At 39.6% G+C, this 23,715-nt stretch overlaps 1 protein-coding gene and 1 non-coding gene across 7 annotated transcripts in view; both read left to right on the top strand.

The window, feature by feature from the left end:
* RC3H2 (ring finger and CCCH-type domains 2) overlaps positions 1-23,715 on the top strand; it is a 70,204-nt gene that overhangs the window by 14,524 nt on the left and 31,965 nt on the right. For 5 of the 6 annotated variants that reach the window (XM_007539959.3, XM_060200109.1, XM_060200110.1 and 2 more), the window contains exons 3-9: positions 4,649-4,766; positions 7,099-7,332; positions 14,715-14,890; positions 18,481-18,681; positions 19,656-19,788; positions 19,924-20,042; positions 22,024-22,136. In XM_007539959.3, the coding sequence (XP_007540021.1) occupies positions 4,649-4,766; positions 7,099-7,332; positions 14,715-14,890; positions 18,481-18,681; positions 19,656-19,788; positions 19,924-20,042; positions 22,024-22,136 (1,094 nt within the window). The remainder of the gene's footprint in view (positions 1-4,648; positions 4,767-7,098; positions 7,333-14,714; positions 14,891-18,480; positions 18,682-19,655; positions 19,789-19,923; positions 20,043-22,023; positions 22,137-23,715) is intronic. The other variant, XM_060200113.1, reaches the window with a different exon arrangement.
* LOC132541137 (small nucleolar RNA SNORD90) lies at positions 19,463-19,573 on the top strand. Its single transcript, XR_009552310.1, has one exon. It is a non-coding gene; the product is annotated as a small nucleolar RNA SNORD90 (small nucleolar RNA).

Raw genomic sequence — 23,715 nt, 5'->3', positions numbered from 1 at the left:
AGATAATAAAATAATAATAAAAAAGAAATCAGCCAACTAGTATAGAACTCTCAAATGGAGGCTTTTGATTTTCTTTTTTAACATCACTTGATTTTAGAATAATATTATAATTAAGAAAATAAGGTCATTCTGGGGATATCTAGATAGAAACCAATTTCTAGGGGTGGGGAGATAGCATAGTGGTGATACAGTAAGATTTTGATTCCTGAAGCAACAAAGGTCTTAGGTTCAGACCCCAGTACCACCATAAATTTGAGCTGAGAAGTTCTCTGGTTAAAAACAGACAGAATAAGTAAAAAGAAAACCAATTTCCAGAGTGTCATTAAGAAATTTTATATAGTTCCTTATATACATATTTTATGAAATTAATATTTCTTTGTAATCATTTGAATCAGAGCAAGACCCTAGACTTACATTTTCCATTTAATGAAGGCCTGTGCTTTGATACTAATGATAGTCAGAGTGCAACACCTATTAATAATCTTTAAGGTTTACAGGTAATTGCGAGTCTTTTTTTTTTTTTACAATTGAAGAATATGAATTTATGTATATCATATACTACATACTAAAGTATTTTTCTGACAAATCATGTAGTATTTAGTGAATTTTTCTGTTTCTTTTTTTTGACTTATAGGGTATATACTTTTTAAAAAAATATTTTATTTATTTAAATATTTATTAATTTTTTTCCTTTTTTGTTGCCCTTGTTTTTATTGTTGTTGTATTTATTGTTGATGTCATCGTTGTTGGATAGGACAGAGAGGAGGGGAAGACAGAGAAGGGGAGAGAAAGACACCTGCAGATCTGCTTCACCGCCGGTGAAGCGACTCCCCTGCAGGTGGGGAGCCGGGGGCTGGAACTGGGATGCTTACGCCGGTCCTTGCATTGTTGCACCATGTGTGCTTAACCTGGTGCGCTACCGCCCGACTGCCTATTTATTTATTTATTTATAAGAAAGATAGGAGAGAGAGAAATAACCAGACATTACTTTGGCACATGTGCCGCTGGGGATTTAACTCAGAACCTCATGCTTGAGAATCCAGTGTTTTATCCACTGTGCCACTTCCTGGACCACAAGTATATACTTTTTTTATATTTTATTTTCCAGAGCACTTCTCAGCTCTGGATTACCGCGGTGCAGGGGATTGAATCGGAGACCTCAGAACCTTAGGCATGGAAGTCTTTTTGCTTAGTCATTATACTGTCTTCTTAGCCTTTGTTGTTCTTGCTTGTTTACCAGAGCACTACTCAGCTCTGGCTTATAGTGGTGCTGGCAGTTAAACTTGGGGCCTGTGATTCAAACAAGTACATCTTTTGCACAGCCATTATGGTATCTTCCCAGCTCAAATTTTACGTTAGAATCTTGAATTGTGATGTTTCTTCACACTCAGGGCTAGTTTTTTCAGATTAGAGACACACAGAGAGAGAGAACGATACCACAGCACCTAAGCATTCTCATGCTTTGTTTTATTTTATTTTATTTTATTTTAAATATTTATTTATTCCCTTTTGTTGCCCTGGTTTTTTTTAAAGATGTTTTTTGGTAATATTTATTCCCTTTTGTTCCCCTTGTTTTTATTGTTATAGTTATTGTTGTTATTGATGTCGTCGTTGTTGCATAGGACAGAGAGAAATGGAGAGAGGAGGGGAAGACGGGGAGAGAAAGATAGACACCTGCAGACCTGCTTCACCATCTGTGAAATGATGCCCCTGCAGGTGGGGAGCCGGGGGCTTGAACTGGGATCCTTACGCGGGTCCTTGTGCTTTGTGTGTACTTAACCCACTGTGCTACCTTCTGACTCTCCCTCATGCTTTGCTTTGAGTCACAATGGTCTCCTAGTCAGTCCTCAAATATGCCAAGCACATTCCTGTAGTAAGACTTTTTGTGAATCTTCTTTTTATATAGAATGCTCATTCTTTTTTCCTCTGATTCAGATGCCATAATTGTCAAGGAAGCCTATCTTGATCACCAAGTCCTCTCCAATACTCCCAACCCCCCTTATTTTTACTGTATAGTATTTTGCTGAACATAATCTATCACTATGTGTGTGTGTGTGTGTATATGTGTATATATATATATATATATATATATGTGTGTGTGTGTGTATATATATTTTAAATAATTTATTTATTTATTCAAGAGAAAGATAGGAGGAGAGAAAGAACCAGCCACTACTCTGGTACATGTGCTGCCGGGATCGAACTCAGGACCTCATGCTTGAGAGTCTAGTGCCTTAGCCACTGTGCCACCTCCCGGACCACCACACTATATATTTTATTTGTTGACTGCCTTCTTTATTCTCCAATTGAATATAAAGTCTATACAGCCAAAAACATATTTGTTGAATTAAATTGAGTTTTTTTCCTTTCCTTTAATTTTTTTAATTTTTATTTATTCCCTTTTGTTGCCCTTGTTGTTTTATTGTTGTAGTTATTATTGTTGTTGGATAGGACAGAGAGAAATGGAGAGAGGAGGGGAAGACAGAGGGGGAGAGAAAGATAGACACCTGCAGACCTGCTTCACCACCTGTGAAGTGACTCCCCTGCAGGTGGGGAGCTAGGTAGGGGCTGGAACCAGGATCCTTATGCCAGTCCTTGCGCTTTGCGCCATGTGCACTTAACCTGCTGCGCTACCGCCCGACTCCCTCCTTTAATTTTTTATTTTTATTTTAATTTTATTTTTTATTTTAACTAGAGTACTGTTAAGCTCTGGATTATGATGGTGCAGGGGATTGAATCTGAGACCTTAAAGCCAGAAGCATGAAAGTCTCTTTGGATAATGATTATGCTATCTACCCCCAACCTAAATTGAGTTTTTTAAATGATTATTAGAGACTTTCATCTTCAGTTTATACATAGAAAAGCCATAACTTGGCATAGTTTAAGTAATTTACTTAAGATCATACATAGAAATTATGTAACTGTGATTTATAGCCAAGTTTGAAATTTTATTGAGAACACTATGTATTTTGGTACTTATATCCTTGAGAACAGGGACAGATGAAGAATAATAACAAATTACATTGTAAGCAGGTCCTAAGTGTTAAATGAGGCAAATTCCTTGCCTTTCCCCTCCTTTTTATTTTGAAATCCTAGAAAAAAAGTTGTAAAAACTTCATGAAGAACCTCTAATTACTGTAGCATCCCCATATTAATTTTTCAAAATTATAGCATAGTTACCAGTCTCCAGATATGAACATTGTTGTATTACTGTTATATGATACCTGTTTTGAAGTTTATCTGTTTATTTGATAGGATAGAGAAATTGAGAATGGCAGGAGAAAGAGAGAGGAAGATGACCTTTTATTAATTTTGCTAAAACTATTCTATATTCTTGGAAAGCAGATTGTTTTTCATTGAACTTAAAACAATTTTTTTTTTCTTTTTACCAGAACATTGCTGCATTACTTATCTCTCTGCCTTATGGTGGTTCAGAGGATTGAGCCTAAGACTTTGGAGCCCCAGGCATGAGAGTCTCTTTGCATAACCATTGTACTATCTACCCCTGCCCACTTAAAGCATTTTGATTTACTATCTATTTTATATATATATATATTTTGCATCCAGGGTTATTGCTGAGGCTTGGTGCCAGCACTACGAATCCATTGCTCCTGAAGGCTGTTTTTGTTGCCCTTATTGTGGTTGTTATTGTTGTTATAGCTGTTGTTGTTGGGTAGGACAGAGAGAAATCAAGAGAGAGAAGGGGAAGACAGAGAGGGGGAAAGAAAGATAGATACCTGCAGACCTGCTTCACTGCTTATGAAGCAACCCCCCTGCAGGTGGGGAGCTGTGGACTGGAACCGGGATCTTTAAGCCAGTCCTAGTGCTTTGTGCCATATGTGCTTAATCTACTGCGCTGCCCCCGCTTCTTTTTGTTCTGTTAGCGTTATAACTGGGGCTAGGTGCCTGTACTAAATGAATCCACTAGTGGCCATTTTCCCCCCTCTTTTTAATAAAGACAGAGAAATTGAGAATTCAGAGGAAAAGGAATGTTAGCGAGGAGAGACACCTGCAGTATTGCTTTACAGCTTAAAAAGCTCCTTTTTCCTCTTGCAGGTGAGGACTAGGGGCTTAACCCTGGTCTTTGTGCAGTGTAATGTGTGCACTCTATAGGGTGCACTGCTGCCTGACTCCATTATTTTTATTATTTGCTGCCAGAATTTTTTCTGGGACTCTGCTTTCTGTTCTATTCAACCATTCATGGTGGATTCTTTATTTTTTAGATAGAAAGAGTGGAAGAGAAAGAGGAGGAGAATCACCACAGCATCACTCTACCACTTGGGAAGTTTCATCTGTACAGGTGCTCTCATGTAGTGGCCAGGGGCTTGAACCTTGCTTCCTGTATGTGGTAATTTTATTTATTTTAATGAGAGAGAGAGAGAGAGAGAGAGAGCGAGCTATCTACAGAGAGAGAGAGAGAGCTATCTCTAGAGAGAGAGATCAGAACACTCTTCAGCTCTGGCTTATGGTGGTGCTCGGGATTGAACCTTGTACTTGAGAGATGTAAGCATGAAAATCTTTTGCATAATCATTATGCTATTTCCACAGCCTGTTTCACAAGTTTATACTTGCCCACATATTGTAAAATATATAAATAACATTTGTGTGAGCTGGATGGGTGTATTTCTTCCATTTTTCTTTGTTTTAGGTACCAGATCATCAGTCAATAAAGTTAAGTAATCTAGGTGAAAACAAACACTATGAGGTTGCAAAGAAGTGTGTTGAGGATTTGGCACTCTACTTAAAACCACTAAGTGGAGGTAAAGGTAAGTTCATAAAACTTGATTTTGCTGGTGAGTAGGAAGAAATTTTTTTTTTTTTAATTAAAAAAATTTTTTTTTTTTTGGCAAAGGGTAGATAGCATAATGGTTATGCAAACAGACTCTCATGCCTGAGGCTCCAAAGTCCCAGGTTCAGTCCCATGTACCACCATAAGCCAGAGCTGAACAGTGCTCTGGTTAAAAAATAAAATTAAAAAAAATTATCTTTATTTATTTGTTGGATGGAGAGGGAGATAGACAGACACCTACAGTACTGTTTCACCATTTGAAAAACTTTCCTCCAGTAGGTGGGGACCAGGGGCTTAAACCTAGGTCCTTGTGCAACCTGATGCACCACCACCCAGCCCCTGGAAGACATTTGCTTTTAAATACTTGATGGTTACATTCTATTAAGTAATTTTGAATTAGCTTGAGGAGATCTTGGAAATATTTTGATTAATAATATTACATTGCCCAAAAAACAACAAATATTTTTATGAATTATCAGATGCTGCATATTGATATTCATACAGTATTTGTATTCATTAAGAGAAAGAGCAAAGTCAAGTATGATTTTTGGGTTCTGAGGCATGAACATCTGTAAAGAGAAGTTGCCATCAACTAAGAGAAATACTGTAGGTGGATCAGGTTGAGGGAGGAAGATTAGGAGTTCAGTTTTGGTCATTTTAAATTTGGGATGGACAGTCTATTCTTGTATGCTATTAAATAGTCAGCGGATCTATATTGGAAAATGAGGTATAGGAGCTATATGGGTCTTTGACATATATGATATTTATGTTTTATTTATTTTGGATATAGATATAGAAATCATGAGGAAGGGGTGAGACAGGAAGGGAGAGAGAGAGAAACAGACCTGTAACACTGCTTCTCCACTTATGAAGCTTATGTAGTCCCCTGCCTATGGGAACTGGGGGCTTGAAGCAGGGTCCTTATATACTGTCTTGTGTTCATTCAACCAGGTGTGTCAGCACTGGGCCACCTGATATTTAAAGTAGTAAGATTGATGAGATCACTAAACTTGTGAATGTAAATAGAGAACACAGATACTGAGTCTTGGACCACTGACATTAAGAAGTGAAGCAGGTCTGCAGTTGTCTGTCTTTCTCTACCCACCTCTGTCTTCTCTTCCTCTCTCCATTTCTCTCAGTCCTATCTAACAATTATGACATCAATAACAACAACAATAATAACTACAACAGCAATAAAAAAAACAAGGGCAACAAAAGGGAAAATAAATAAATATAAAAAATTACTTATTTTTTACTCCCAAGGCTCTGCACCTGTACAGTTCCACTGCTTCCAGTAGACTTCCTCCCCCCCCTTAAAATTTTTTTTTTTCAGGTAGAGGGATAGAGAAGTTGAGAAACTATAGCATGGTTCCAATGCTCATGAAATTTCCCATTTGTATTGTGTTCCTATATAGTGGCTAGTGACTCAAACCCAGATCCTTGTGTCTGATAAATGTGTGTTTTACTGGGTGAGCTATCTCCTGGCCTCCCCTTAATCCTCAAAGTAACTTAAAAAAAAATTTTTTTTTTCTTTACTTATTGGATAGAGATAGCCAGAAGCCGAGAGGAAGAGGGAGACAGAGAGACACCTGGAGTACTGCTTCACCACTTGGAAGCTTTCCTCTTGTACGTGGGGACCAGGGTCTCTAACCTGGGTACTTGAGCATTGCAACATGTGCTCTCAACCAGGTATGCCACCACCTAGTCCCTCAAAGTACTCTTTTGAGGTGCATATGCAACTGAGAACAAAATACCTAAATGAAATTTGAAGTAAATATTAACTAGATTCTTAGAACCACAGAATAATAGTATAGAGACAAAATAGTCATTAAAAAAAAAGTGAAAGTACCTTACAGTGGACTTGCTAGGAATTGTCTTTTTTTTTAATTTTATATTTATTTATTTTCCCTTTTGTTTCCCTTGTTGCTTTTTATTGTTGTAGTTATTATTGTAGTTATTATTTTATATTTATTTTCCCTTTTGTTGCCATTTTTTTAATTGTTGTAGTTATTGTTGTTGTTAGACAGGACAGAGAGAAATCGAGAGAGGAGGGGAAGACAGAGCGGGGGGAGAAAAACACCTGCAGACCTGCTTTACCACTTGTAAAGTGATTCCCCTGCAACTGGGGAGCCGGGGCTCGAACCGGGATCCTTATGCCCGTCCTTGTGCTTGGTGCCGTGTACCGCCTGACTCCTAGGAATTGTGTCTTAATGAATGTTGTTAATGAGTGTTGTTATGTTGTTAATGAATACTGACTTGTCTTTTTAATTGAATAATTTTAGTTTCCTTTGTTTTCCTTTTACCTAAAGGTGTAGCCAGTTTGAATCAGAGTGCACTGAGCCGTCCGATGCAAAGGAAACTGGTGACGCTTGTAAACTGTCAACTGGTGGAGGAAGAAGGTCGTGTAAGAGCCATGCGAGCAGCCCGTTCACTTGGAGAAAGAACGGTGACAGAACTAATATTACAGCACCAGAACCCTCAGCAATTGTCTGCCAACCTGTGGGCTGCTGTCAGAGCTCGAGGATGCCAGTTTCTAGGGCCTGGTAAGATAGACTTCTGTTTTAACATTCTTACTGCTTATTAGGGCTATAGAGGAGCTAATTTTGAGAGATAGGTTAAAATTACCATCTTTACTTGATATTAATTTTTTGTTTATTGGATAGAGACGAGAGAAATTGGGAAGGGAGGGCAAGGTAGGAATAAGAAAAGAGGATACCTGCAGCACTGCTTCACCACATGCAAAGCTTACCTTCCTGCACATGGGGACTGGGGGCTTGAACCTGGATCCTTGCACAGCGTAACATGTATATCCAATCAGCTGTACCACCACCCAGCCCCACCCCATCTTTATTTATCTATATTAATTTTGACATTATCAAAGGTAAACTAGTTTTTGTTAATCATGATATAGACAGTGCTATAGTGTTTTAGAATAAATTTCTCACTTAAACCTCAGTGATCTTCAAGAGAAATGATACTTGATTTTGCAAATTAAAATATGAAAGAGGCCTAAGATTATTCAGACATTAAGTGAAAACTAAACTTTTTATTTCTGAAAAAAAATCAGAAATAAAAGTATGATGTTGGCTGTAGGTTTGCTCCATATAGACTCCACTATTTTGAGGAATTTTCCATTTATTCCTATTTTTTGTAGCATTTTGAAGGGATGTTGGATTTTGTCACAGACTTTCTTTGCATATATTGATTGATATGACCATGTGGTTTTTGGTCTTGCTTTTATTGACGTGGTGGATCACATTGATTGATTTACATATATTAAACCAACCTTGCATCCCTGGGATAAATCCCACTTGGTCATGATGAACAGTCTTTTTAATATACTGCTGTATTCACTTGGCTAGAATTTTGTTTAACATTTTAGTATCATCAGAGATATTTGTCTGCAGTTTTCTTTTTTGGTTGTTTCCCTGTCTGATTTTGGTATTAGAGTGATGTTGGCTACAAATGTTTATCTGGATCCAGAAAAGACCTCTAGAATTGCCAAAACCATCTTGAGAAGAAAGAACAGAAATGGAGGCATCACACTCCCAGATCTCAAATTGTATTATAGGGCCATTGTCATCAAAACTGCTTGGTACTGGAACATGAATGGACACACTGACCAGTGGAATAAAATTGAGAGCCCAGAAGTAAGCCCCCATGCCTATAGACATCTAATCTTTGACAGAGGTGCCCAGACTATTAAATGGGGAAAGTAGAGTCTCTTCAACAAATGGTGTTGGAAACTATGGGTTGGAACATGCAGAAGAATGAAACTGAACCACTGTATTTCACCAAATACAAAAGTAAATTCCACGTGGATCAAGGACTTGGATGTTAGGCCAGAAACTATCAGATACTTAGAAGAATATATTGGCAGAACTCTTTCTCTGCAGAAATTTTAAAGACATCTTTCAGTGAAACAAATCCAATTACAAAGAAGACTCAGGCAAGTATAAATCTATGGGACTACATCAAATTAAAAAGCTTCTGCACAGCAAAAGAAACCACTACCTAAACCAAGAGGTCCCTCACAGAATGGCACAAGATCTTTACATGCCATACATCAGACAAGAGTTTCTTCTTCTTCTAGCATTTGCCAGACAAGAGTTTAATAATCAGGGAGTCGGGCGCTAGCTCAGTGGGTTAAGCGCAAGTGGCGTGAAGCGCAAGGACCGGCATAAGGATCCCGGTTCGAGCCCCTGGCTCCCCAGTTGCAGGGGAATCACTTCACAAGCGGTAAAGCAGGTCTGCAGGTGTTTTTCTCTCCCCACTCTGTCTTCCCCTCCTCTCTCGATTTCTCTCTGTCCTGTCTAGCAACAATAACTACAACTACAACAACAACAACAACAACAACAAAAAAAGGCAACAAAAGGGAAAATAAATAAATATAAAATAATTTAAAAAAAGAAAGAAAAAAATTGTAAAAATCAAATATATAAAGAGCTTGCCAAACTCAACAAGAAAACAAATAACCCCATCCAAAATGGGGAGAGGACATGGACAGAATATTCACCATAGAAGAGATCCAAAAGGCCGAGAAACACATGAAAAAATGCTCCAAGTCTTTGATTGTCAGAGAAATGCAAATAAAGACAACAATGAGATACCACTTCACTGCTGTGATAATGTCATACATCAGAAATGGTAGCAGCAACAAATGCTGGAGAGGTTGTGGGGTCAAAGGAACCCTCCTGCATTGCTGGTGGGAATGTAAATTGGTCAACCCCTGTGGAGAACAGTCTGGAGAACTCTCAGAAGGCTTGAAATGGACCTACCCTATGATCCTGCAATTCCTCTCCTGGGGATATATCCTAAGGAACCCAACACACCCATCCATAAAGATTTGTGTATACCTATGTTCTTAGCAGCACAATTTGTAATGGCTAAAACTTGGAAGCAACTCAGGTGTCCAACAACAGATGAGTGGCTGAGCAAGTTGTGGTCTATATACACAATGGAATACTACTCAGCTATTGAAAATGGTGACTTCACCATTTTCAGCTCATCTTGGATTGAGTTTAAGAAATCATGTTAAGGGAGTCGGGCTGTAGCGCAGCGGGTTAAGCGCAGGTGGCGCAAAGCACAAGGACCGGCATAAGGATCCCGGTTCGAACCCCGGTTCCCCACCTGCAGGGGAGTAGCTTCACAGGCGGTGAAGCAGGTCTGCAGGTGTCTGTCTTTCTCTCCTCCTCTCTGTCTTCCCCTCCTCTCTCCATTTCTCTCTGTCCTATTCAACAACGACAACAATAATAACTACAACAATAAAACAACAAGGGCAACAAAAGGGAATAAATAAATAAATATTAAAAAAAAAAAAAGAAATCATGTTAAGTGAAATAAGTCAGAAACAGAAGGTTGAGTATGGGATGATCTCACTCTCAGGCAGAAGTTGAAAAACAAGATCAGAAGAGAAAACACAAGTAGAACCTGAACTGGAGTTGGTGTATTGCACCAAAGTAAAAGACTCTGGGGTGGGTGTGGGGGAGAGTACAGGTCCCAAAAGGATGACAGAGGACCTAGTTGGGTATTGTATGTGGAAAACTGAGAAATGTTATGCATGTGCAAACTATTGTATTTACTGTGGAATGTAAAACATTAATCCCCCAATATAGAAATAAAAAAAAGGCAATTAAAAAAAAGTAATTCAGGGGGAGTCGGGCAGTATCCCAGCAGGTTTAGCGCAGATGGCACAAAGTGCAAGGACTGGCGTAAGGATACCAGATCGAGCCCCCAGCTCCCCACGTGCAGGGGAGTCACTTCAGAAGCGGTTAAGCAGGTCTGCAGCTGTCTTTCTTTCTCTCCCCCTTTGTCTTCCCCTCCTCTCTCCATTTCTCTCTGTCCTATCCAACAACAGTGGCATCAATAACAACAATAGTAACTACAACAATAAAACAACAAGGGCAACACAAGGGAATAAGTAAATAAGAAAAAAAAACAACAACATAATTCAGGTAAGGTTCTTGCTTTCCTAAGGACTCAGGCTTAAGCTCCTAGCAATCATACTGGAACACCTAGCAAAGTGGAAGCTATAGTATTGGTTCTTCTTTGTCTCTTTTTGGTCTCTCATCTTCTATCTAAAGAGAAATCAGCCAGGAGTGGTTAGAGTTGTGCAGGTACAGAAGATAGGCACCTGCAGACCTGCTTCACCTCCCATGAATCGACCCCCTCCTGCACAAGAGAGCCGGGGGCTCAAATTGGGATCCTTGTACCAGTCCTTCTGCTTTACAACATGTGCGCTTAGCCCGCTGTGCTACCGATTGGCCCCCCACTTTATTTTTATTTAAGATTTTATTTATTAATGAGATAGAGAAAGAACCAGACATCACTCTGGTACATGTGCTGCTGAGGATTGTTGAAACTTGGGACCTCAAGTTTGAGAGTCCAATGCTCTATATCCTCTGCACCACCTCCTGGGCCCCACCCAACTGTTCTAAGAGAAAGGAAGAAAGGGAGGGGAAATAGCACGTGCTTGATGATCAGCCACTATAGGGGAGCACCATGCCAAAGGGAAGCTTCATGAGTGGTGGAACAGTCTTCTCTCTTTCTCTTACCCATCTTCTTTTTAAATGAAGGGGAAAAAAAAAAAAAAAGAAGTCTGCTGGGAATTATGGAGTGGTCCTGCAAAAAACAAAAACAAAAAAAACAGCCTGTCAGCAAAAAAGAAGAAAATTTAAATTTAACATTGCCATAACCCTACAATCTGCGTCTTATAATCTAGGTTTGTCAATTATTCCAAAATTATGACATTTATTTTGTAGAGGGATATGATCTAGTCTAAGATGTCCTGCTTTACTTGTCTTTTCACTTTTAAGTGTTTTTTTTTAAATTTATTTTCCCTTTTGTTGCCCTTTTTTTTTCTTTAGTTGTAGTTATTGTTAATGATGACGCCGTTGTGGATAGGACATAGAGAAATGGAGAGAGGAGGGGAAGACGGGGAGAGAAAGATAGACACCTATAGATCTGCTTCACCACCTGTGAAGCAACTCCCCTACAGGTGGGGAGCTGAGGGCTTGAACCGGGATCCTTACACCTGTTCTTATGCTTTGTGCCACATGAGCTTAACCTGCTGTGCTACCACCTGATCCCCTTTTATCTGTTCTGCCCCAACTTTAATATCACTATTAAAATGTTTTTTAAAAATTTTAGTTTAATATTTGTTTATTTTCCCTTTTGTTGCCCTTTTTTTCATTATTGTTGTTGTTATTGATGTTGTCATTGTTGGATAGGACAGAGAGAAATGGAGAGAGGAGGGGAAGACAGAGGGGGAGAGAAAGATAGACACCTGCAGAACTGCTTCACCACCTGTGAAGTGACTCCCCTGCAGGTTGGGAGCTGAGGGTTTGAACTGGGATCCTTATGCTGGGCATTGCGCGCTTTGTGCCATGTGTGCTGAACTCACTGTGCTACTGCTCGACTCCCTAAAAGAATTTTTTTTTCCAGTACCACTTTATTGAGGAAATGTTGATTGACGCGATTATTGTCACAGGTTCATTTCCATGTCTCCCCATGATAGGAGTCAGTATAATCTTTTGGTTCTTTCTTTTTTTTTTTTTTTTTTTTTATTTAAATTTTTAATTTAAGAAAGGATTAGTGAACAAAAGCATAAGGTAGGAGGGGTACAACTCCACACAATTCCCACCACCCAATCCCCATAACCCACCCTCTCCCATGATAGCCTTCCCATTCTCTAGCCCTCTGGGAGCATGGACCCAGGGTCGTTGAGGGTTGCAGAAGGTAGAGGGTCTGGCTTCTGTAATTGCTTCCCCGCTGAACATGGGCGTTGACTGGTCGGTCCATACTCCCAGTCTGCCTCTCTCTTTCCCTAGTAAGGTGTGTCTCTGGGGAAGCTGAGCTCCAGGACACATTGGTGGGGTCTTCAATCCAGGGAAGCCTAGCCAGCATCCTGGTGGCATCTGGAACCTGGTGATTGAAAAGAGAGTTAACATACAAAGCCAAACAATTTGTTGAGCAAACATGGATCCCAAGATTGGAATAGTGGAGAGGAAGTGTTGGGGAGGTACTCACTGCAAACTCCAGTGTAATCCTGCTTTCAGGTATATATTCTGCAGTAGTTTATGGACACGTGTGCGCATACGCTCTCTCTCACAGAAACTGGTGTACGTCTAGGCTATGGGTGGTTCTTTCTTTTTTAAAAAAATATTTATTTATTTACTTATTCCCTTTTGTTGCTCTTGTTGTTTTATTGTTGTAGTTATTGATGTCATTGTTGTTGGATAGGACAGAGAGAAATGGACTGAGGGGGGGAAGACAGAGAGGGGGAGAGAAAGATAGACACCTGCAGACCTGCTTCACCGCCTGTGAAGCGACTCCCCTGCAGGTGGGGAGCCAGGGGCTCGAACCGGGATCCTTGTGCTTTGTGCCGCCTGTGCTTAACCCCGCTGCGCTACCGCCCGACTCCCTGGTTCTTTTTTTTTTAAAGATATATATATTTTTTTTCATGAGAGATTTAAGATTTTTTAATGGAGCGCTTCTTGGGGAAATGTGTAACTATGCCCCTGTGAAAGCCACAATCCTGTAAATTCACATATTTTTAGTAAAGTAATAAAAATTAAATTGCAGCATGAAATAAAAGATTATTTCAGGCAGTAAAAAAAACACTGAGGCTTGAATTTATATTAACTTTGGATACTTGGCAGAACAGAAATTATCTGTTCTAGGGGTTATGGCATTATAGTGTACATTCTTTTCTGTAAAATGAAAATTAGTATGTGCTTTAGATCTTTTATTCAGTAACTAGTAACCCTTAAGTTATTTACAGAATAAAAATTCAGGAGTTAGGGCAGTAGTGCAGCAGGTTAAGTGCACATTGCACAAAGTGTAAGGATCGACTTAAGGATCCCAGTTCGAGCCCCAGCTCCCCACCTGCAGTGGGTCGCTTCACAAGCAGTGAAGCAGACCTTCAGGTATCTATCTTTCTCTCCCCCTCTGTCTTCCCCTTTTCTCTCTATTTCTCTCTGTCCTGTCCAACAACAATGACAGCAATAATAACAGCGATAATCAACAAGGGCAACAAAAAGGAAAAATAGCCTTCAGGATCAGTGGATTCATAGTGCAGGCCCCGAGCCTCAGCAATAACTCTGGAGACAAAAAAAAAATAAAATAAAAAAATTTTAAAAATTCACTTTTTTGTATTAAAGAATTAGTTATAAGATTGCTATGTGTCCTTATCTAATTCTTAAAGTAGGTGTTTTTTAAATGAAGGTTTTTTTTCTTTTTCATTTTACAATCATTATTAAATGCTTATGATTGATATGTGTTACTGTTATTTAGTAGTATGTTTCTTTTTTTGGGAGATAGAAATTTTCTGCAGGGCTTCACTGCTCTGGGCTGATGAGTTTATTCCTTTCTTTCTTCCTTCTATCCTTTTTCTTTCTTCTTACCTTCTTTCCTTCTTTCTTTCTAGCAGAGTACTACTCAGCTCTATTTATGATGCTGCTGGTGACCCAACTTGGGACCTCAGAACCTCAAGCATGAAAGTTGTTTGCATGCTATTCCCCCGCACAATTTAATTATTTAAAAAAAATTATTTATTTTTATTTATTTGTTATTGGATAGAGACAGAGAAATTGAGAGAGAAGGGGGAGATAGAGAGGAAGAGAGACAGAGAGACACCTGCAGACCTGATTCACCGCCTGTGAAGTGACTCCCCTGCTGGTGGGTAGCTGGGGGCTTGAACCAGGATCCTAACCGGTCCTTGCACTTTGTGCCACGTGCGCTTAACCTGCTGTGCTACCGCCCGACTCCCAATTTAATTACTTTTAAGTAAAATGTATTGGTGTTTGTGTGCTGTTTTCTCTTCATGTTGATTAAATGGAGACTATTGCTAGACTACCATAAACTAAAACCCAAAGATTTACACATGATCGCTTGTTTATCTTGAATTCATGTTCTCCACTTACAGCTATGCAAGAGGAAGCCTTGAAGCTAGTGTTGCTGGCATTAGAAGATGGTTCTGCTCTCTCAAGGAAAGTTCTGGTACTTTTTGTTGTACAGAGACTAGAACCAAGATTTCCTCAGGCATCAAAAACAAGTATTGGTCATGTTGTGCAACTACTGTATCGAGCCTCTTGCTTCAAGGTAAGTAGGAAGAAATCATTTAAAACTTACATCCTTGTGTATGATGAATGTATAGATATATCACACCCCAGAATGGCCATTGGGTGAAAACCAGTTTGGAGGCACCAGAAATACAAAATGTTTGCAAGAGTTAAAAGCAATCTCTTTTCTTCTGTATTGATTACATAGTGATACTGACTATCAGGAATAATAACATCCGTGTGAAGATATTCTTCACATAAAACAGGATATAAAGTAAACATGACTCTTGGGATAGTATAGATAGGCTTTAAAAAGTCTTAATTCTTCTGTTTATCATCTTAAAAGGAATTTAGGAAATCTACTAAAAACATCTTAAAAGTAGATAAATCTTCTCCTTTAGTCACTTTTTGTTTTTGTTATTTCATTCTTTGTAGTGATTAAAGCCTTTATTTTGAAAATGGTCTGTATGCTTTTTTTTTTTTTTTTAGGGACAAAGGTTGATAAATTGAGATTGCCTCACTGTATTGGGTGGTATCTCTGCTTGTTTTTTTATTTGTTATAATGAGGAGGGCAGAGAGGAGTCCCAAAGTACTTAGTAAGGTAGTGCCATTGCCTAATAGGCTAGTGAATCATGACTAATAATGTAAGAACTAGAAAGTAGGCTACAGGCTGGGTGGTGGTGCACCCAGTAGAGCTCACAGGTTACCATGCCTTTCACCCAAGTAGAAGCTTCCAGTTCTTTACTGCAAGGGGCAGTCCTTACAAGTGGTGGTCTCTTCTTCTCTCTACCTCTTTCCCTCTCTTATCTTTCCCTGTCTAATCCTCTGTCAAAAGTAAAATAGAAGAAAAAATGACCACTGGGGAGTATTATAGTCATGCAGGCACTGAGCCAGGTGTGATTAAAAAAAAAGCAAATACCCAAAAACAAAAACAAAACAGCTCCTATCCCCAACCTTATTAATACTGGTGGGGAAAAAAGTAGCCTACGTTCTTGAAGGTTTTTGCATGTTATAAGACTGTAGATTGTTGACTGGGTCTGGAAAAAATATCCAAGGACTTAGAATTAGGAAGGTTCATAGACTTGTATGAAAGTAAAGCATCTGAATTGAAGATAAAACTGATTTTGGTTGCTATGCTGGTTTCTTTGTCCCAAGAATGAAAACAGTCAGAAAAAAAAATTGGGCTGTGTTGCTTAGTTTGAGATGACAATAAATAATAAAATAATGTCAAATTAGTTCATTTATCTCCACTAGTAAGACTTATACACTATTTGCCTGATTACTATTTGTCTGGTTTTGTCTTCTTAGGTATCAATTCAAATAAGTCTTTTAAACATGTCTTAACTAAGCAGTCATTTTAGAGATGATTTGTTATTTATTTATTTATTTATTTTTTTCCCTCCTCCAGGGTTATTGCTGGGCTCAGTGCCTGCACCATGAATCCACCGCTCCTGGAGGCCATTTTTTTTTTCCCTTTTGTTGCCCTTGTAGCTTCGTTGTGGTTATTATTATTGCCCTTGTTGACGCAGTTCGTTGTTGGATAGGACAGAGAGAAATGGAGAGAGGAGGGGAAGACAGAGAAGGGGAGAGAAAGATAAACACCTGCAGACCTGCTTCACCGCCTGTGAAGCAACTCCCCTGCAGGTGGGGAGCCGGGCTCGAACCGGGATTCTTACGCCGGTTCCTGTGCTTTGCGCCACATGCGCTTAACCCACTGCGCCACCGCCCGACCCCCGATGATTTGTTATCTTAAAGTGACTGGCTGGGTTCTCGTACTGCATGCTCCTTATTTAATGCTTTCCCCCCCATTATTATTATACTGATCTATGGCATCTGATTGTTATACACCCATAACTGCTAGCACTAACATCTGACTACTGAGTAACAGTAAACGAGAAAGTGATTTCAATTGTATACTCTCATTTCATTCTCTCTACTTTGAAGTTTTATATTTTTAGGTGAAGGAAAGGCCGCCATCACGCTGACTTCTGCCAAGAGGTCTTATGCACTCTATAGTATTTCCACCCTATTTTCTATAGGCTTAGATGTGAATTTTGTGGGTACCTTCAGTAAAGTTGTTTCCTCAGGAACAAAATCATCCCTATTCAGGTCACATATGATGATCAGTTTAAATTTATAATGAGAAGTATAACTTTTTAAAAAATGCTTATTTATGAGAGCATAAGAAAAGGAAGGAGAGGACCAGAATACTCTGGCACATGCACTACCAGGTATTGAACTAAGGACCTCTTGACCACCTCTCAGTCTACAAGAAGTATAACTTCTTTTAAAAGATTTTATTTATTTATTAATGAGATAGATAAGAGGAGAAAGAACCAGACATCACTGTGGTACATGTGCTACCAGGGATCGAACTCAGGACCTCATGCTTGACAGTCTGAGTATAATGCTTTATCCACTGAAGCACCTTCTGGGCCACAAAAAGTATAACTTTTAAATGAAAGAGTAGAGAGAGGGAGTCAGGCTGTAGCGCAGTGGTTAAGCACAGGTGGCGTAAAGCGCAAGGACAGGAGTAAGGATCCCGGTTTGAGCCCTGGCTCCCCACCTGCAAGGGGAGTTGCTTCACAGGTGGTGAAGCAGGTCTGCAGGTGTCTATCTTTCTCTCCTCCTCTGTCTTCCCCTCCTTTCTCCAATTCTCTCTGTCCTATCCAACAATGACAACAATAATAATAATAACCACAACAATAAAACAAGGGCAACAAAAGGGAATAAATATTTAAAAAAAAAAAAAGAAAGAGTAGAGAGAGTAGCTCCCAAATATAGGAAAGGTGTATAAATATTGTTGACTGTAAACCCCATAAATTTGATTTGGTCTGGGGCCCATATTTAGTTTAGGAGCCTATGTGACCTCTGCATCCCTGTAGATCTGAGCTCACATTCTATGATTATGAGTAGGAACATTCCAAGCTGCCCCAATATCGACCCATCTTTCTCAGGTGTAGCATAGAGTATGTTGTCCATCCTCCCTTTTGAGGATAGAACATTCTCCACCATTGTTGATCCAAGTTGAGGGCAAGGTCCTATGGGGGCCCCACAAAGGGGTCTATTGTGTTGTTCCTGATAGAGATGACCGGTAACAATGGAGAGAGGGATTTATTTGAGGTCTAGGCCCATCATGTCTGTTTGGGAGTCTTAGGACTCCCTGACTAGGGCCCTAGCTGATGGGGTGGCCTGATATAGACTAAAGAGTCATCATTAAATTATGCCAGTTTCTTGCCCTTATTCAGCTTTTACAGTCCTTGCTTTGATAAGGTTAGCTTTGGAGTGAGAGAACTTATATTTTTTAAAATTTTATTTATTTATTTTCCCTTTTGTTGCCCTTGTTGTTGTAGTTATTGTTGTTGTTACTGATGTCGTTGTTGTTAGATAGGACAGAGAGAAATGGAGAGAGGAGGGGAAGACAGAGAGAGAGAGAGAAAGATAGATACCTGCAGCCCTGCTTCACCGCCTGTGAAGTGATCCCCTCTGCAGGTGGGGAGCCGGGGCCTCAGACCGGGATTCTTACACCGGTCCTTTCGCTTTGCGCCACCTCCGCTTAACCCACTGGGCTACCTCCCGACTCCCGAGTGAGAGAACTTTAAGATGACTTTTATTCTTTCTATTTTTTAGGTTACCAAAAGGGATGAAGATTCTTCTTTGATGCAGCTAAAGGAGGAATTTCGGAGTTACGAGGCATTACGTAGAGAACATGATGCCCAAATTGTTCATATTGCCATGGAAGCAGGACTCCGTATTTCACCTGAGCAGTGGTCCTCACTTTTGTATGGTGATCTGGCACATAAATCACACATGCAGTCTATCATTGATAAGGTTTGGAAGTTTAGAGATCCTGATTTTATATTAGTGTAGTCATTAAAGATTATTAGAATCTCCTAAAAGGAGGGGCTAAAGAGGCAATCCTTTAGAGATTACTGTTTTCACTTTGGGTCATTTTTTTTCAGATAGAGATAGACACCAGAACACCAAACTTTTCCCTGGTATGCCATGGTACTTCCTTGTGGTCAGCCAAAGGTTCAAAATTGTGTCATGAACATGGCAAAGCATGTGCCCTCCCAACTGAGCTATCTCAGCGAGCCCTGCTATTATTATTATTATTTACTGGGGGGATTAATGGCTTACAGTCAATAGTAAAATGTAGTGGTTTGTACATGTGGAAAATTTCTTAGTTTTCCACATAGCAATTCAGCCTAAGTCCTCTTCTGCTATCATGTTCCCGGACTTGAACACCCCCACACCCCAGAGTCTTTTACTTTGGTGTAATACACCAAACTCAATCTCTTTTATTACTTTTTAATATTGAAAATAAGTTCATCCTAGCAGTGGCATAGTGGATAAACTGTCTGAAAGCATGAGGTACTGGGATCTTTATGTGCTAGAGTGATCCCTGGCATCCCGTGTTCTGGAGTGATGCTCTGGTGTCCTTCACCCCCCTCCATCTCTTTGTCTCTCCCTCATCGTTAATACATCTGTAAAAAAATAATTTAAGTGATGTAACAAGGAAGTAAATATAAAGGGTACTAGCTTAAGAGTAGCCTGCCTTACAAAGTGTGTCATTTATCTTCATTCTGATCCCAGAGATTTATGAGTTTATAAATTAGATTTTTAAGTGTCTAATGATGAATTTCATAGGGCAGATTCTGAGATGAAAATTAAATTCATCACTGATACTTCTACTGTGAAATCTGAAGACACTTGAAAAACTCTTTAGTATGCTGACTAAATTTTAAAAAATGTGTATACATGTGTTATAAGAACTAAAGACTATTCTGTTATCTGTTTGTTAGCTTCAGTCTCCGGAATCATTTGCAAAGAGTGTCCAGGAATTGACAATTGTTTTACAACGGACAGGTGACCCAGCTAACTTAAACAGACTGAGGCCTCATTTAGAGCTTCTTGCAAATATAGACCCTAACCCAGGTATGTGTGAAATGCTCAGTTGCTACTTTTTCTAGCGCTTGAGATAAATGATACAAAATAATTACTGCTAACAAATTCTCCCTCTTCCACCCCTGGTCCCCCATCTTGTTTTTTCATGGTGGTGGCTCCTTGTAGATGCTGTTTCACCAACTTGGGAGCAGCTAGAAAATGCGATGGTGGCTGTTAAAACAGTAGTTCATGGCCTTGTGGATTTCATACAGAATTATAGTAGAAAAGGCCATGAGACACCTCAGGTAAGCATGCTTCTTGCACTTCTGATCACTAGTATCTCTTAAAAGGTCTATCCTCATTTTTTTTTTAATTTCCTTTTTGTTGCCCTTGTTTTTATTATTGTTGTAGATATTATTATTGTTGATGTCATCGTTGCTGGATAGGACAGAGAGAAATGGAGAGAGATGGGGAAGACAGAGAGAGGGAGAGAAAGATAGACACCTGAAGACTGCTTCACCGCCTGTGAAGCGACACCCCTGTGGGTGGGGAGCCAGGGGCCTGTACTGGGATCCTTCCGTGGGTCCTTGCGTATCCTCACTGTTTTAATAAATTGGTTAATGGACTACTCTCATTTGTTGCTATACAAATATATTAATATATATATAATTATAAATATATTATTAAATAATATATTATTGCTAATCCTAATACCCACTGGCAAAATAATTTACTTCTTTTCCATTTTTTACAGAGTGGTGTCTTATGTATACAGATTTTCACCACTCGAGGCTACTTTTCATTTAGATGGGGGTGGGTGGACGTAATGGTTCACCTGGATAGTGCGCTGTTTTGCCATGTGTGACCAGGTTTGAGCCCAGCCCATACTCACCTTGTTGAAGGGAATTTCAGTTCTGTGCTTCCCCCCACCCCTAATCTCTTTATAGAAAAAGAGGAAGGTAGGGACATGATAGTTTCTTCCACTCTCATAGTACTTCCCCTGCAGGCACTCTATTCCATGACCTATTTTTCCAGCTCAAGATAATTTCTATTCTCAAGCTGAACTTTACACTTGATCTTAGCTGTAAGACTGAAAAGATTCAAGCTGAAGTTTAAAGAGGTTAAATAACATATCTCATGGTGGCAGTGAGAGAACTGGGCTGAAATTTATTTTAAAGTGATCTTTCTACTCTTCTGAATCTATATGAGACATTGTAATATCCAAATAATAGCTAAAAGATTACATTTTTGCCTCATTGTCATTTTTTTCTTTTTTTGCCTCCAGGGTTTTCGCTGGGGCTCGGTGCCTGCACTATGAATTTGCTATTCCAGGAGGCCATTTTTTCTGTTTTGTTGCCCTTGTTGTTGCACTTGTTGTAGTTGTTATTGTTACTGTTGTCATAGCTGTTTTTGTTGTTAGGACAGAGAGAAATGGAGAGAGAAGGAAAGATAGACACCTGCAGACCAGCTTCACTGCTTGTGAAGCAACCTCCCTGCAGGTGGGGAGCGGGGGGCTCAACTAGGATCCTTAAGCTGGCCCTTGGCTTTGCACCATGTGCGCTTAACCCACTGTGCTACTGCCCAGCCCCCTCATTGTCACTCTTTAAAAATATTTATTGTCTATTGGATAGAGACAGAGAAATTAACAGGGAAAAGAGCGAGAGAGAGAGAGAGAGGTGTACATGCAGTACTGCTTTAGGGCTCATGAAACTCCTACATGATTTGTGGAGTAATATTGTAGTACTGTGGTAGTCTTCCTTCTCTTGTGTCTCTCTCCCTCTATCTGAGGGAAAAACAAAACAAACAAACAAACAAAAAACCTCAGCTGAGAGCAGTAGAACCCTTCAGATGTGAGGTCCCAGTGTAGCCATGATGAGGGGTTGAGTTGGGGGGGAAACAAAGGACTATCCTAAATGATAACTCATTTATGGTGTTATTGCCATAAGTGAGCTCTCTCCCAGCCCTCCCAGAAATTCCTGCTGAAAATTAACTAAAACTAGCTCAAACCTGAAGTCAAAGTTATGACAAGAAATAAGAGAATGGTGGTTGTTTTAGCACAAGAATTACTCAACTGGACAGAAGAATAGCATAATGGTTATGCAAAAAGACTTTCATGTCTCAGTCTCCAAAGTCCCAGGTTCAGGCCCCACACCATCATTAGTCAGAGCTGAGCAATGCTCTGGTTAAAAAAAAAAGAGAGAGAGAAACAAAGAATTCTAATGTCCTAAAAAGTGAATAACAATTGGAATTGTCAGTTTTCTATACATTGTTTCTCTGTTTTTGTAGCCTCAGCCAAATAGCAAATATAAGACTAGCATGTGCCGAGATCTGCGACAGCAAGGAGGATGTCCACGAGGAACAAATTGTACTTTTGCCCATTCTCAGGAAGAACTTGAAAAGTAAGTTAATGAGAATTCACTCCCTGTAGGCTTAACTTACAGCCTTATTGTTTGTAATGAGCTTCAAAGATTTAATTATGTTTACATTATAGAAGTACTTATCTTACAGATACATAGTTTTTTTCCCCTAGCATATCTTATGTCTAGGAGAAAGATTAATAAGTGATGTAGTGGAAGCCGGGTGGTAGTGCAGTGGGTTAAGCGCACATGGCACAAAGCACATTGATTGGCCTAAGGATGCCAGTTCAAGCCCCTGGCTCCCCACCTTCAGTGGATCACTTCACAAGCAGTGAAGCAGGTCTGCAGGTCTCTATCTTTCTCTCCCTCCTCTCTCCATTTCTCTCTATCCTATCCAACTACAACAACAGCAACAACAATAATAATAAAAATGATAAATCACAAGGGCAACAAAACGGAAAAAGTAGCCTTCAGGAGCAGTGGATTCATAGTGCAGGCACCAAGCCCCAGCGATAACACTGGAGACAAAAAGAAAAAAAAAAGTGATGTAGAGGGGCTGGGTGGTGGCATACCTGTTTCAGCGCACATGTTACAATGTACAAGGACTCAGGTTCGAGCCCCAGGTCCCCATCTGCAGGGGGAAAGCTTTGTGAGTGGTGAAGGAAAATATCTTTAAAAAATGAAAGATACTCTAGGAGATAAAATGAGCTTATTCATACTTGAAGTGGAACTTTTTTTTCTTTTTGGTCAGCACTGGGACTTTACCACTCTAGGCTTACTACTTTCTCCTTTTTTTTCTTTATTAATGGTTTAATAATGATTTGCAAGAGTGTAATGTCTAATTACACACAGTTCCCATCACCAGGATTTTGTGTTCCATTTCCTCCATTGGAAACTTCCCTATTCTTTATCCCTCTGGGAGTATAGACCAAAATTGTTTTTTGGAGTACAGAAGGTGGGAATTCTGGCTTCTATAGTTGCTTCTTTGCTGGACATGGGTGTTGGCAGGTTGATCCATACCTGCAGTCTAGGTTTACTTTTTTGGATAGGAAGAGTAAGTCACAGAGAGAAAGATAACATGGTACTGAAAGTTATTTCAGTACAGTGGGGAGTTGAACAGTATTCTGGACTCTCTCTCTCTGTGTCTCTCATTAAAATAAATACCTGTTGCTACATAATTCTGACCTTTCTTAGGGTATAGGTTTCACTTTAGTTCACATAATATACGAGATGCTCAACAAATATTTAGTTTACTGGGGGCTGTGTGGTGGCGCACCTGTTTAAGTGCACATAGTACAAACCACAAAGACCCGAGCAAGGATCCCAGTTCGAGCTCCAGCTTCCCACCTGCATGGGGGGGTCATCTCACAAGCGGTGGAGCAAGTCTGCAGGTGTCTGTCTTTCTCTCCCCCTCTTTATCTTCCTCACCCCTCTCAATTTCTCTCTGTCCTATCCAACAACAAAAACAAAAGATGGCCACCAGGAACAGTGGATTCATAATGCTGGCAATGAGACCCAGTGATAACCTTAGAGGCAAAAAAAAAAAAAATTATTTTACTTAACTTTACCCTTAATCTGTTTCTTCTGTTCTACATATCTCTAAATTAAATGTAAGTGTCTG

Source organism: Erinaceus europaeus, chromosome 10 (assembly GCF_950295315.1).
Source record: "Erinaceus europaeus chromosome 10, mEriEur2.1, whole genome shotgun sequence".
Classification (NCBI taxonomy): Eukaryota; Metazoa; Chordata; class Mammalia; order Eulipotyphla; family Erinaceidae; genus Erinaceus; species Erinaceus europaeus.
This window is presented reverse-complemented; position numbering and strand designations above follow the sequence as displayed.